The sequence below is a fragment of the Necator americanus genome, chromosome I, assembly GCF_031761385.1.
Source record: "Necator americanus strain Aroian chromosome I, whole genome shotgun sequence".
NCBI lineage: Eukaryota > Metazoa > Nematoda > Chromadorea > Rhabditida > Ancylostomatidae > Necator > Necator americanus.
This window is the reverse complement of record NC_087371.1, coordinates 17,733,850-17,749,495: the sequence shown is the minus strand read 5'-3', so window position 1 is coordinate 17,749,495 and position 15,646 is coordinate 17,733,850. Positions and strand designations below refer to the sequence as shown.

The 15,646-nt window shown below is 40.3% G+C and overlaps 2 protein-coding genes across 2 annotated transcripts; one reads left to right on the top strand and one right to left on the bottom strand.

Moving 5' to 3' along the window:
* Window positions 1-117: 117 nt before the first annotated feature.
* On the top strand, window positions 118-2,819 carry RB195_005971 (uncharacterized protein; the record flags this gene model as incomplete). Its single annotated transcript, XM_013440421.2, has 10 exons — window positions 118-191; window positions 312-420; window positions 483-605; window positions 1,214-1,295; window positions 1,363-1,461; window positions 1,541-1,722; window positions 1,783-1,857; window positions 1,954-2,094; window positions 2,568-2,687; window positions 2,757-2,819. 10 exons carry the CDS (start codon window positions 118-120, stop codon window positions 2,817-2,819), a joined length of 1,068 nt encoding a protein of 355 aa, XP_013295875.2.
* A 141-nt stretch (window positions 2,820-2,960) lies between these two features.
* Window positions 2,961-7,467, bottom strand: RB195_005970 (uncharacterized protein; the record flags this gene model as incomplete). The annotated part of the gene is made up of 4 exons (XM_064178806.1): window positions 2,961-3,055; window positions 3,959-4,048; window positions 6,466-6,611; window positions 7,316-7,467. 4 exons carry the CDS (start codon window positions 7,465-7,467, stop codon window positions 2,961-2,963), a joined length of 483 nt encoding a protein of 160 aa, XP_064035817.1.
* Window positions 7,468-15,646: the final 8,179 nt, after the last annotated feature.

Here is a 15,646-nt window from a genome sequence, read left to right as displayed (position 1 = left end):
AAGTTTTAAAATAGATTATATGTGTTGATTGAGAAACAAAGGAGTGTCCTTTATTCCTGAGACGAAGGAAAAACTGTTCTTGCCGATCGTAATTTTGTATTTCCTTCTCACTGCAGGATGTCATTTTTGGATCGAGCTCGAAGTGTAGTGGGGAACCTCGACGCCACTTATGACGTCGATTCCTCGGATCGGTAAGTTTGCATGGCAAAAAAACATGCAACAATGTGTTTCCATGAGACAATAAGAGCCAAAATCTTTGGTGTGGAACATGAATCGCGGAAATGAACAGTGTTAGAATCTTTCTCGTTCAGAGTAAAGTACGTCTACACATCGTGGATGCTTTGCGGCGCAGCATTTCTGATATTTGCTAAAGAGTACGTTGGTCAAGCGATCCAATGTTGGGCTCCGATGCAGTGGTCGGTGGGTGTCCACGTGATGGCCACGTGAACTGTGAGCTTTTAATCAATGGATTCTACCTTCAGGGAGGATGGGAGCAGTATGCGGAGCACTTCTGCCTTATAGAGAACACATATTTTGTTAATATGAACGATTCGAATTTACCGGCAGCAGAACTACGAGAGGCTCGAGAAATTCGTTACTATCAGGTACATAAGTCTAGTCCCTTAGCCAACAAAGCAAACAAAAATCAGCTAATAAAACAAAAATAAAAAACGAGGAAAAAGTGAGGTGCTCTGCGCTGATTAATCCCTATTGGAAGGCTCCTACGAGTTCGACTTCACTTCGAAATTCTTCGAAGCTTATGAACGCAATTACAGCCCTGGGACGAATTGCAATGTTTCGAAATGTTCTCGGATTCCCAGAGAAGTCTGTTAGAAACTCAATAAACCCGGAAGCGACAAAAGGAACTAGACCTGCTTCGAGCCGTCGACAGCGCATTCGCAGTCGAACCTCTTACCGACTGCGCCATAGTGACCCTAAAATGAAAAATACCAGAGCAAATCAACGGATGTCGTAACTCATTTAGTTGATTTTTCTCCCTTCTTTTGCCTTTATTCCTGCAAGAAAACGAAAAGAAGAAAGTCTTCGTCAAGACAAAACAGAGTATTCACCACATCGAGTTACCAATAACACATGAATCTTCACTCGTACGTTTACAATACATGCCTACAACTACTTCTGTCGGAACTTTTTCTGAAACTGCTTTAAAAAATTGTTCCCCGTGCATGGTCAGTGAATGTCTGATTTTTTTCAGTGGGTCCCATTCGTCTTGGTGTTGATGGCGCTTTTTCTTTATCTACCCCGATTCGTCTGGAAACAGCTCCAGCACTTCACAAGTGGTTTTCCTCGTCATCGTTTTTGCTGCTTTAGACTGTAGTGTGAACATAAACCCGAGATTTTCAGAGATCGATCTTCCGTCCGTTACCGTGGCGCTTAGGAATGAAGCTAAGAAGAATTACGATCCGCTAAACATGAGTAGTCTCATGAAACCAGCTCGAAAAGGTCATTCACTACGGATTTTCGTGTCGGGCCAGCTTCCCAGTTGACTTTTTGTGAAGGAACAAACGGAGAATTTCTTTAGGATCTTGGGGATACAAACTCACACTTGCTCTCGTTCTCTCTAAACTTCTTTCTGTTGCGATTGTTGTCGGAGAAATAATATTTATCGGGTGGTTTATGGGAGCTGGCCACCTTCATGGCCTGCGCGTCGTTGTAGACGCACTGAACGGTCGACAGTGGGAGGATAGCGGGAACTTCCCGAGAGTGAGAAATTATCTCATTTTTAAAATTTCTCACTGCAGTATCTACAAAAACCTCTCTCAGGTGACATTTTGTGATCTCGAAGTGAGAGAACTTGGCGGGGCCGTTCACAAGTGGTCCCTACAATGTGTTCTAATGGTAAGTGAGTAGTCTCGAAGTTTCTTTGAACAAAAATGCTTCTCAATACCGTATTTTCCTAACAGGATCCATTTGGTTATCGCAGATCACTTGCAGATCAACATGTTCAACGAGAAAATCTTCGTTTTTCTTTGGTGGTGGTTCTGTTTGCTGCTCTTCATCTCCATCCTCAATCTCTTCCGATGGATAGTTCGACTCTCGTTCGATTCGCAGCGTGCTTTTGTGACCGCAGTACTGGTCAGTGGATTGACTCAATTTGAATTCAAAGAAAAAGTTAGAGCAGAGAAAAGGTAAAGACAGTCGATTTTTTCTAATGCTCTGTGACTAAATGCAGCCTTCTGGTTCTTTCAGAATCCCAGCTTTTTTTCTTCTTCCCAAGTCTCCCAAGCGTTTGGAGAGCGACAGTAATGTTAACTTAAATGGAATTTAATCCTAATTGCTCGCATTTTAAATTGATCGTGATATTCGTTTTGGATCTGTTTCGCTTCATTCTGAAACACCTTATAAAGCAGCATATCATTTAAAAAAAAAAAAGTCCACAAAACCATTTCTAAGCTCTTCTACTTGGTGTGTTACTTTTAATCTTAAATAAAAACCACAAACCCTAAAGTCTAATTAAGGTGACAGATTATGATAGTTATTTTCTGCGATCCTCCATTAGTCTCTTGTATCTACTTCCTTCTTTGTTAAGAGACTGTTTATCTGCTCAGGAATCAGCCATAAATGACGATGTGGATTCGCGAAATGTTAGCGATTTCTGCAGGTCAGGTCTCAAAACTGACGGTGCCACTATAGTTCATCTCATCGAGGAAAATGCTACGATCTATCAAGTGAGTTCGTGGGTGATTGAGCGCATCTTTATTCCTATACCTAATACACCCAATATTCACTAATTTCAGGCTGCCGAGTTTCTAACTCCACTGTGGGAGGAATTTATGAGCTCAAAGGCAAAGATTGAGTAGATCTCGAAGAATTCCAGCATATCCGTGTCAATTTCACATAAAAAAGATATTGCACTACTTGGGATCTTGCACGTCAAAAAGTGCTGGAAACGCTTTTTCAATTTTAGGGAGATGTTAAGAAATCCTTAAATATCCTCCTCCTCATTGCTCAACGTCCAAGTGAGTGTTAACTGAGCAATAACCAAGATTGGTGTCAACTTTACCATAAATGTCAAGATTGTTGGTCGGATGTGATTCTGAAATATACGAAGTAGAAAATAATGGAAAATGATAAAAGGAATAGAAAATATGAATAGAACTTTGTCATGTACTCTATGTTTAGAAAATATTACAACAAATCATCCTGATGCAAATGTCTGCCATTTATTCACAACACTGGATTTATTTAGAGTTCATTAAGTACTAAGAAAATCGTAATAATGTGATTTTCCGTGCAAGCCAATAATTCCTGCGTGTAACAAAACTCATCCATTGGATTAAAAACATTGTGGCAGTTTTGAAAATAGCTGTTTAACAATTCTGAAAATAGTCTTGTTTTCTGCGATCTATCAAATCTATAGATATTTTCCCAAGTACTTTTTCTTGAATACTGAAAAAAAGGAGGAGAATCGGAATTTTAAAGCCAAACAACCACAACTGTATTTAATTTTGGATTTCCTTCCAACATTCCTCGCTCCCTGGACGAGTTTATGGGTGCGGCAAAATGGCGCCGATTTCCACTCGGCGAGCGATCGCCTTCGACAAACGTACAAAAGTAGTAAACAATCACTTAAGTAGTCGACAAATGGCCTATTCAGCGCACCTATTTCGCGTTTGAATGGCGTTCGGAGTTCCCTCGGATCTTCCACAAAAGAACTTCGATCCATTTCGTTTCTGTTTGCCTCTAAAGAATTTTTATCAATCACTCATTATCACTGAGGTAATAGCCTCATATCGCGCGAAACAATTTTTCGTAGATTCTCGATAATTGCCGTGTAACTGAGATGGTGTTCAATGACGCAACCAGCCGATGATTCCTAATTAGGAGCGGCTCCCTGACGCTAACAAGCATGAACGAAAGATCCAGTTTGATTAGATCGCTGTCGTCGTCGGAAATGAAATTGCTTCTTGCTTAAACGCAGATTTCGTCGACTACCTACCGCTTTGTTTCTCCTCGGCTGCCTCAGAGACGGGCCCGTCGTCGTTCTTTTGTTCCCGTTGAATGAGGGATGTGGCGAGTCTTTGTGTTCCTGCGAATATGACACATTATTCCCAGTAGTCATGTTTTTCTACAATGTTTTACAATAGGCCTCGGCTTGTTCTTTAAGGTAAACAAGAACTCAAAAATATGGAATTCTTCCGTTTTCTCATTCTTTTCTAGATTTTTTTTTTTTGATGCTTGGTGCAGATATGCAGTTACAGATTTTAGAAACCGTATGGGGAACATTTTGCATATCAGTAAAGCTATTTTAGAGAAAAAAAATTGTGCGCGAATAAGAGTCCACTAGTTTTCCTTCCTTCCTACATAACTCCTATTAAGTTGCTTTCTTCACGGCCCTTATTAATCTTTTATGTCCTACCTCACGTGTTTACCTCAATTTCTGATGAGATGTAAGCTTTAGCATGCCACCTGGGTAAAGTAGTGAGCAATTATTCAGTTCCACTTTTACCATATAATTTGGTGACATTACGAAAATAATTTCTAGAATTCCAGTCCTTTCTAGTTATACTGCGGGCCTATGTGCAGATATAGTTTAGTTTAATTCAAACAGGAATCTCGAATTCTCTCTTTTATGTGACCGAAACTTTAAACGTCTACCTGTAGGGACAAATTAAACTTTTTTTTCTGGGTTTGAACGAATTCCACTCACAAGTACCCGCTGCTGTCAATTGAAATCCAATTTTTGACCGTGCAATGATCGGTAGTAGCCTCTAATGATTAGCGTAAAGAGTTCTGTGTCCATGCTTAGCCATCATTCAAGTAACGTACATCCAGACGCTTTATCGCATGATATGCAGCTCAACGGTTCCCTGATCGGTCGATTCTACTTCCGCCAATACGTACGTTCGTACGCGGCACCATAACCCCGGAGCATTAGCAGTCATCGTTCGCCTGACACCAAAGCGTCGTGTTTGTAGGAACGTTGCTCACATCAAATCGCCGCCGGCTTCCTTGTCCATATCGGGCAATACGCCTTTATTTGTGCAGTTTGCACAATCGCGTGCATGACTACAGTCATGCCCTGTCCCGATCGCTCGTTCTCCCTAAGTGCCTGCAATAATCGCTATAGTACTTCGCTGGGACGACCTTTAGAGGAAGTTCACCCTCTCTTAAGAGGTTGCGAGTGGAGTCGCACTTTCTCGAAAATGTTTTCGTTGTAATTTTTGAGGTATTCGATTTTTTTTTGTTTCCCGGGGACTACTCATTATGGCTTTGTCATATACCGTAAAAGGACACAAAGCATTAAAAAAAAACTCTGAGAGCCGTTTTTCAAAAAGGTGAAACTTACTGAATTTTCGTGTTTCTTTTGAAGCGAGCTCCCGGAGACCTTGGTCGGTTGTCTATGGTCTGTACGTCGGGGTCCAGTACATCCTCAGGGGTTGGAAACTGTGACAATTGCGCATTTCTCGTTAGGAATTAGACAACACATCGTGTATTCAGAAACCAAACTGCAGGAGGATTCCCGAAGAAACTAGGAGATCTCACAGTTATACACACATATACATTCATTACAACCAGTATAAGTGTCTCAAATGAGAATAACTTCTAGATATCCGCTATTTTTCTGTAAATTCTGCAGAACACCCAAGAGAGAAGAGAAGGTACTCTTTTGAACACTTCCGTAAAATGTATACCTTTATAACTCAAGTAAAAGGACCATCGAAAAATATTCCCTTCAAGACGGCGTAATTTCCCGCTCTTAAACTGGACATCGGATCATATCTTCTTCTCATAGTCGTCTATGGTTGATGGATTACACATTCGGAGCGTTGGTTCGCTCGGTTGTGCACTTATGACCGGAAATTCGGACGGGGTTCTCTAAGATTCCATTGCGCGACGTTCCGCTCTCTCAACGCACTTATTCCATTTAAACATCGTCCTTCAATCCCATGCTTCGCTTCCATTTGCCTCCGGAAACACAATGCGTTTCTGTACTCTCTTAAAAATCTTCAACAGCATTTGCTGTTTTCGATTTTTCGTTCAGTTTGTTCTCTCGCTTTCGTTTGTTGATATCCTCGCTCTGGTGCACTACATGCATACATAGCAGTTCCTCCCTCAAACCAATACACTTCTCATCTCCCATTCAAGTGTCTGTGGTAATTTAAAAGTGCTTCTAAATTACTGTTAGATTGATCAAATTCCTAATTCCCGTTTTCTTCTAGGTGGACAGCTTTATACATTTTATATGAAGCTTTTTTCTATTATTTATATGTTTTATTTAGCTTTTATATAGTTCTTGAACAGTAATTTTTCAAAATCTTTTTTTACGTACCACAGGGTCGAAAAGAAAGCCGAAACAAAAGTGTTGACACCTGACGTATCAAACATTCTGTTCTTCAAATAAATTGCTCTGCAGAAAGAATTGCAATTCTTTGTGCGACACCAGTGAATAACTTGAAATACCGCTCATGTAAGATATAATCATTAGAAACATAAAAATTTGACCAAGCTGTAAACTCCGTGGAAGCTGTCGGAGACATTTCTTCTCGTGCACTGTTCCTGCAGCATGACTGTTGCTGTCGTTCTTGATCTGGAATTCTCGATCATTGTTCCCGTTGCCAGTTGTTGCAGACACCTTGAATAGCTTCTTCCTGCAAACGTAACCATGGGTTAACATCATTTTTTCTTTTACATCTTCTACTGACGGTGTTCGCGCAGAATGCGTTTTTAATTACTCACTCGTCTTTTTTTAAAGTCTTAAAATGCTCCTTTGAAAAGTAAATGTGCTACCAGACTTACACATATCTGACTTTGTTATTTCTATCCTTTATTTTTCAAAATTTGACTCTATGCGAGGCATTGATCAAAATTTTCGCTATTGTTTTACGGAAGAACTGAACTTTTGAAACTGGATAAGACAAGTGCTTTCCCAAACGAGCACTCAAGTATTCCTAGGCTGCCGTAATTATCGTCTGAGACGTTTAATTGCAACCAGAAGTACAATAATTGAAGCCTCTCTTAGAAAAGCTTGTTCTTACTGGAGGCATCCGTCATTTAAGATTGTTCTCAGTAATAGATCAATAATCTTAGAAGTTGAGATCGATTAATTACTCATTTGAACCAGGTGTTTAGCATTTTATGATGATTTGCGTGCACTTCTTTGGAAGGGGCAAAAAAGGACTGCCGACTGGACGAGCGAAACTGTGATTCATAGAGTGCGTGTGATTTTTCCTGCCTGTTGTTGCTGTCATGGATGTGTTTTCATCGGAGGGACAGTTTATTGGTCGTAGATATCGAGTCACATGCGCTCGATGTATGAAAAATTTATAAAAAGCACGTGTTCGGTGACACTCACAGTTCTCCTTTAAGTGCTCGAACTTTTCCGTATTCCACCCATTTCAACGGAGGACATCTTGATTCGAAATTCATCTCATGACGTTGTTCTTGGGGCGCGGAGTGGACTGCGGACCGCCCGCCTCCTTCGCTGCTGTTCTCAAATTTCCTCATCAGCTTTCTCGTTTCTTTTCCGCTTGTTTGATGACTCTCACTTATTGAATTGAATTGTTGCTGTTTGCGAGATTTCTGAGGAATTTTTGAGGATTTTTTCTCTTCAAACATTTAAGTTCGTGTCCCCAATCCAAGACTCAGCCAAACATTTTTTAATCCTTTTCACTGACCTACTTTAATTAGTGTTTTTATTTCCAGAAATTTATCGGCACCAAAGTATTGCTGGAAAACTGAAGGTATTCTAGTTATCCTAAAATTTCCCATCTGCTTTCTTTTTTGTTTTCCGCTTGTTTGATGGTTCTCACTCACAGTTGAGTTGGATCGAGGTATTTTTGGAACTAAAATTGTGAATGGAATCGGCATTTCAAGCTCCCAAGAGGGCGATTTTGCCGAAACGTTAGCCAATAGAATTATTCAAAAACCTCATGTATGCTAAAAATCAACAAGATTTTTCTGGGGTAGTTTTCTTAAATGGTTGAAAAAATGTATATTCCAGGTAAACTCAAGGCATATTTTCTATTCACATCCGCTCGTCTCACTCTCACTTCACTCAACTATAGTTTGTGTTTCTTTAAAATTCCAGAATTTTCCAAATACTAAATTACAGCTGAATATTCTCGGCTGATTGAGGTAGATTACATTTGAGAATTTTCTCACCATTCACTACTGATCTCAACAGATTGGAGTTATCAAATCTGATTTGTTGGCAGTGACTTCAAAGTTTTCTGCAATTTTATCGTTTGGTTTCCTCCAAACGACTGTATGACGGCAATTTTCCTTTGTTTTTTTTCAGGTGAAAATACAGTTGTGTAATGCAAAAAATATCTACTTCAGATAGTAGAATCTCAGTCCTTTTCTTATTTTTTCTTTACTTCCGTAAAATAGCGGTAGAAAAGCAAGCAAGGTCAACAGACTTCGGACGGACGGGTTTAGAAAAAAAAAAGCGAAAAAACAAAACCCCCTCACATTATAAAGATGCAAATTTGCTGAAATGGCGATGTCCAGTCGCCAAATCAGCATCGATGTTTCGCAGGGGTAGACTGCGCCTGTCAGCGTTCGCTCGTCAAAATCCATCCTGATCCCAGAGATCCGAACGTTTCACATCGTTCGCTGCAAATCGCTGTTTCGCCGGAGTTCCCATCACAATTCATCGTGTTTCCGTCCACGCTGCTCCACTCACCTTTAATAATCGCCTAATTCGCCGACACCCTCAACACCTGCACCGGAACTACTTAGTCGCTACTGCCGTTCGCACCTTTCACGATTATAATAAGCTTTGAAACCCTCTTGCTTTAAGCGGTTTCCTTCCTTGACTGAGAGGTTCTGGATCGAGACGTTGCCGATTTTCCGATTTGTCTTGAGAGCAGCCCGTAACCCTTAAAGGGAAGGAAACCTCCTAATTGCCGTAAAAAAACGGCCCGGAAGATACGGCTTCGGGCATTCTGGCGCACTTTTTTCTACAAGGAGTTCGACTGGAGCGCGCCAGCCTTGTGATCTTCCGGGGCGTTTTTTACGGCAATTAAAAAGAAATGGACGGAACCACCCTCCTCTCCATAATCTACTATTCCTTATAAGAATACTCCACCTGAAATCTGCACCACCTCACATTCGTGGGGTGATGCCTTTAACCTGATCTCTTAGTCCCTTCTCTGCTGCATGGATTCTTACTTACCGAAGGGAAATTCCAAGCAGGTACAGATCATTTTTAGCAAATTCCATTAAGCCAACAAACGAGTTGCTGCAATCAGTACGTAATTTCTCTGGATGTTTCTTCGTAGTTTTATATCCTCTTTTCTCGAAACATCCTTACGCAGAAGAGGACATGGTTCAGAAGAAGCATTTTCTTGGATATTTCTTCTCCATCAAATCAATCATTACCACCGCACACACATGGATTTTACTTGCTTTAATATTTCGTCCTCTTAATCACCAGAATCAAATCTATACGGCTTCTCAAAGTTCCAGAACTCTTGAGCAGATTTAATTTTAGCAAAATTCATGGAACTTCTGGATACCTCCATCGTTCTTCTACAAAACAAAAAACGATGCGCTTTGCTCCATTGAACTGCGTCAATGTCCATTTAAGAGACCCTTTTTTGAACTAAAAAGTCCCGGAAGCCTTTTTATTTTTAAATTAAAAAAAATTAGTAACCTTCTTCTCAGTATCAATTCTCGATTTTATTTAATATTTTGATATACAAAATATGTATTTACACACAATCGTACCGAGGAAAAAGAAAAGAAAACGAATAGAATTCGAGTAAATTAGTCCTTGAAGGATATGAAGCTCTAGACAAAACAATGCAGATCTATGAGAAAATATTGTACAGATATTTTGCTTGTAAAATGAAAAAAACATCAAGGATCTTTTTATCCAGTAATTTTTAGCTTTCTAGAAAAAAGGATGTTTTTGTAAATAACATGAATTGTGTTTGCTTAAAACGATTGATGTTTAACCATCAATCGCAGTAAACATTTTTTCAATAACAGTAGGCGTGAGGGTTCCAACTGTTCTCGAGATCCCTCAGCGAACGTTTGAGAGTCGTACAATTTGTTAGCAAAACCTTGTTCGGAATTCCAATTTTACTGGATAGCTGCGTTCGTTGCATTCCGATTTCGTTAAGCGGCAATCCACACATCCTTCCTTCTCTCTTCGTTACCGAATGGAAAACAAAACGAAAACATTGACGACTGGAACCCCTGCTGTTCCTTGCGGTTCGCTCGAAAGGGTCTGGTAGAGACGTCTGGCGAGTGTGACGCAACCACCAGTCGCAGCGTAGTTCTGGCGAAAAAATCGCCCACTAATAGCAGCAGACCTCTCTTCATTGTATGTGCATAATCCCATCGTGTTGTTGTTTCTTTCGGCCTTGTTTTTGTTATGCTATGCAACTGTCCTAAGTGTATATTTGTGTTTTTCCATCTATGTTCACCGAGTTACTTGATGCGAGCACTCCCGAGAGTGTTCTGCACCGAATCCGCCTCAACGTCCCTCATTCTGTTCCCTCGATTGCTCGCTTTCCGTCGGTCCCCCTCACTGCCACACTTCCGCTGCTACTAAGTGAATGCGTTTCAGACCAGTTCGCCGCCACTTCGGTCGTTTGTTCCAGCGATGAATAGCGACGATCGACGTTTAGCGTTCGTTCGAAGCCGAATCATGACTGGATCCAGTAAAACTAATAGTAGGTGATGCGGAAGATGTTGTGGAACAAGGCTAAGTGAAAATCTGCCGCAGCTGAGTGCGGATAGCATTCTTTCCAGTTCAAACACACTCCGTTTTCGGCAAATAGTTTTCCTCCTACTTCTAAACCAAATAAGCTCACTCTTCTTGCTTTACCGTACTTTCTGTGTAGTGAGCGAGCGACTGTTCGCTTCATTAACGTGGTGGTCCTTTTCAAAGGCTCGCTTGATCTAGTCCTGATCTAGGATCACTGCAGCTTACATCATTCTTATCAAATTCCCTTCCTCCTATCAACAAAATAAAGTTGCCGCAAATTATTTTTTCAGATGGAGACGAAACAAAATACAAGTCAATTTGCGGCTCGATAGCAATCTTGAGAGCGGTTCAGAAATCACGTGTGCAAAAATTGCCCTTTGATCCTTAAAATGGAATTTGTAGAACTTTGCTCGATTTTCTCAACAAGGACATATGGACTTAAAAACTCCTCAAAATCTAGGCGATAAAGAAGTGATGCTCTCAAAAGTGAAAAAGACCGGAAAAACTCAAAGTCTGCGGAAAAACACGAATTCTATCACATTTAATTGGAAAGAAATTTAGTTATTTGCAGTTTTTCGCGCTCTTTTGGGAGTTATCGTCTGTTTGTCTCATCCCATCTTATATCTTGTAGAATCATTCTTCCTTTCTTTTGTTCATTCTTCTGGAACGTTCCAGAATCCGTCAGACAACTGGCTTTTCCAATCAGCTTTTTCTGCTCCAGTTAATTTGCTCGACTCTCATCTGGTTCTGTTTTCCTTGGATTCCAGTACACCGTTTGTATGAGAACAGGCGTCCCGTTGTACACTATAATTGGAATTTTTCTGAGAGTTTTAAAATCATTTTCCTATTCTTTAATTTTTTCTATTCTTTTTTTTATTCCTATTCGTTGAAAGTTTTGTTCGTTCTGTTGAAGTTTGCGAGAGTTGAGAACTTTTTGTTGTAGAGGATGTGCCGTTTATACATTTTTCTTTGCTTTTGAAGTCGAGCGTAGAGCTTTTGTTTTTGCACACTTTTGATGTCGCTGACTGACTGGATGATGTCTTATCGCATCTGAGAATTAGGGGCGTATGGATGAAGATATCCACATTTTTTGAGAATGTCGGAAATTAAATGGAAGTACGATCACCTTCTTTAGACATAATGTCTCCATTATTTTCTCAATCTATTCACTGTCACAAGCCACTTCGAATGCCTTCCTTTTTAAAACATTTCCTGTTGAATTTCACCACATGTGTCCCATAAGGAAATGAGTCAGTTTCGGTTACTTGAAACAAAATCGTCACTTTCCTTTGGGCTGCACTGAGGTGCTAATAGACTTGGGTGAAGTTGAAGTTTCTGCAGTCTGCCGGGAATATTTTGGATTTCGTAAGCAAAATGCTATGCCTGCTCAACATTTCAAGTTCTGGATCGGATTTGCAGTCGCTGCCTCGCAGGCCACCGACTAATACCTAACTCCTGATCGCTTTGCCCAGTAATGTCTATAATTATGCTGCGCGCGGTGCGCAATAGTCAGCCGGCTGCAGCTCATCCTTCGTGCAAGGAGTCCCGCTCCGCTTGTGATTCCTGAATGTTCCTCGACTTGATCGACGATTCGAGGGTTCGACACACACGAAAACAATCCGATCGATTCACTGTTTTGAATGCGCTTCAGCGCACAAAAAGGTAATTGATAGTGGTCGTCGTCGGCGGTTGCAAAATGTGACGATTTCGTCGGTGCTTGAGAAGAACTATCGATTTGCTCAGTTTTTGCTGGTACCGCGTATCTGGAAATAGTCTATAGATCCCGGAAAAGTGACAGAAACTTTATCCGCATCGCATCGATTAATTTCCCGCCCCGTCTGTTCCGTCCTGCAGACCCTATGCCCTCTATGAAGACGCAGTTGGTTTGCATCGTCCTAAATGAAGAGCTAGAATTCCAAAATCTTGGTGGACGTTTTCAAAACTATTGCAAATATTTTGCCTTTTTACTGTGTTTACAAGGAGCAACTTTCTTGGATTTGATAGATAAAACTTTGCTGCTAAAGAGAAATGCATGTTTTGTTTCGAGGTGATGGGCACCAAAATGCGTTGGAGACGATTTCTGTGCGGTGTAGGGGAAGAAAGGTGAGAGCTGAGGTTGTTTGGGAATTCCAGACAAGATCACCACATCCATCGTCATAATTCAGATGCGTTACGCAAATAAAACAACGACAAATTCATTGCGCAAGTTGTTACTTCTTCTTGTTTTCGATATTCAATTATGAAAAGGCCAGCAGGTGTTCAAGCCGGAAACCCCTATCACAAATTACGGAATATTTGGTTTTTCAGAAGGAAATGTTCCTCAAGAACCTCTGGGTATCCCACAGCTAAATTCAATGAACTGGTTGCTAGCTTCAAATGATGTTTTCCCGAAGTGATGTCGTTTTCTTCCAGAAGCTATAACTTTTTTCATTTCCTCGTCATGCTTGTTTTCGATTTTCAAGCTACCTCTGTTTCTTTTATCAAATTCGTCCACTCTTTTTACAGCGGTTCCACATTCACGTGCACTTTCTTTTCTGCTTGTTTCCTATTATTGCTTTGTTGACATCGAACGACTGATATCGCTCTTGATTTCTTATTAAAGTATTTTGCTTAGACCTTCTGTAGGAGAACTTTTTTTAAGGAGCCCAAGTTACCCTAGGTAACGGAGTAAAGACAGGAAGATTTCCTCCATATCCGGATCTGACAAAGGCTGGCGAGACTGCTTAAAAGTTTCTTTTTTCTGCCAACCAGTCAAGTCCCCTCTTCCTTTTATTCCTATATTAATCACTGTTTGACGAACATAAAGAGAACAGCGCATTGCTCCCATAAAGATGAAATCCCATTCCTAAATGGCATGTTACAGCTTTTTGCACTTTTACTGTACCTTACTTTCGTAGTGAAAATATGAAAACGATGCCTCAGGCACGGAAACCGTTCATGTTTTTTCGCTTCCCATCATTTTCTATATTCCCGCTTTCTTTGAAAAAAGGCAGTCTTGCGTGCATAGAGTCGGCAATTTCAAATTTTACAAAGTAACGTATCTTTTTCGAGGACTTCGTTGTGCTACTTGTTACAGAAGAATTTTGTTGAGGTATTGGATAGTAGATAAGCATGGCATTTGTTGCTACGCTGCTGAAAATCCATTTTGATTCTCTGTGTAACATTCTCTCACAATTTGTTCAGACAAAAAAATCAGAATTTTTTGTCTATTCCTAACTTCCTTTGCTTGTGATCAGGAACTGGTGGTCCGCATTTCCATCGCAATCTTTTTTCCAGTCCTTGTCACTCAAAAACGATTCCGACAGAACACATTCATACACGCCAATAGATGCGAAGACAAGCGTTTTTATCCGGCAACACATCCTCGAATCCTGAAAGGCGTATGCATCGTAAACGCAGGCCGACGTCGTAGTTGCTTCACGGCCGCTGAAGGAGGAAAAAGCGACCTCATTACTACTACGCATCATGCAAATTGTCGTCGGCCACGGCCCTCGATGGATTGCTTTGCATTTATCGCGCTTGTTGCACTTTATTCCGATGAGCCAGTCATACATGCATTCACATTGTCGACGACAGCGTCACATCCGCCATTGAATGCAGTGTATGGGAGGACATAAAATGATGGAAACGAGGTATCGTGAGATTCTTCTCGTGATTTTTTTCGCTCCATTCTGGAGTATACCAGAAAAATCCATGTGCATTTCCTCTTTTCCATTACATTCACATTTCAACTGATATACTTAAGGCGCGTAGAAAATTTGAGTCATCGAAGTTTTAGTTCCTTGCTATTTTGACGAAGTACGGAACCGTTTACAAGGATATGTTTGAGTAATTCCAAAATTGATATCATATTGAAATTACTATATACCAAATCATATGATCAGAATTCCAGAAGCATGCTAAGCGGCGAAAAAAATATTGTAGTATCATGGATTTAGGAGAAAATAACAAATCGATGAGTTGTTGTTTTGTGCCTAAATGAAATGCGCTTGAAAATTTTTGTGTAAGACTTATACTTTTTGGAGCTGTACAAGAAAGAGAAGAGCTTAAATGTATGAAATATTTTTTATACATTTAATAAAAACGTCAGTAAAAGAACTGAAGGGGAACTGGAATAAGTGTAATATGAAAAATCATGTGCCAGAAATGTCTCCGTCGTTGCCGAACTCGTTCGCAGGTTGTGCCCATGAAGGCTTAGAATTGAAAATGTTTCAAAGTGGCTTACACTCCCTTTCAGTTAGACTTATCCTTAGAAATAGAAATAGGTTCAAGAATTGAAATTAGAATTAATTCAGACCGAAAAGAAAACATCACAAGATCCGATTTGTGTTTTCGTGCTTGTGTTTGTTGTTTTCTCGAAGTCATTTGCATAGATGGTTTTGATTATCATCAATGATAAGAATTAGGAAAATCATAACACTCCAGCATCTTCATTTCAGTGAGTTTGAAAAGGGCAGCCTGTACGGTGCTTTCATCATAAAATTCATTTCAAATCATAATTTAAATAAACTTGAGGAACAATTACTCAACTATGTAGTTGTGGAGGTAGGGATTTTTAAAATGTTGAAACGTTATCCGTCAAATACAAAACTTAGTGCTCGAAGAGCAGAACTACCTCTAAATTTCATGCTGTTGTTTATTGAGCAGCGCCAACTTTGCAAAATGTAAGAAAGTTCACCGCAAAAACTCCTGGCTGGTCTCACTAGGCGCGCATTCAGGTTCTTTTTTAAAGTGCTATACAACTTTCTTATTTCCTTCTACATTTTTCATGTCCTTGGTACTTCAGTTACTCCAATAATAATTTATGAGAGTGTGTTAGCAGAGTTTTGTTCGGATCTCCCCTACACACGTACACTTCTGAAGACTCTGGCTCGCATTTTGCCCTCTCTTCGTCTGGACAACACCCTCGCTTTCGCCATCACCAATAAGCCGTATAATCTCGTTTTGGCACATAGCAGTCCACTA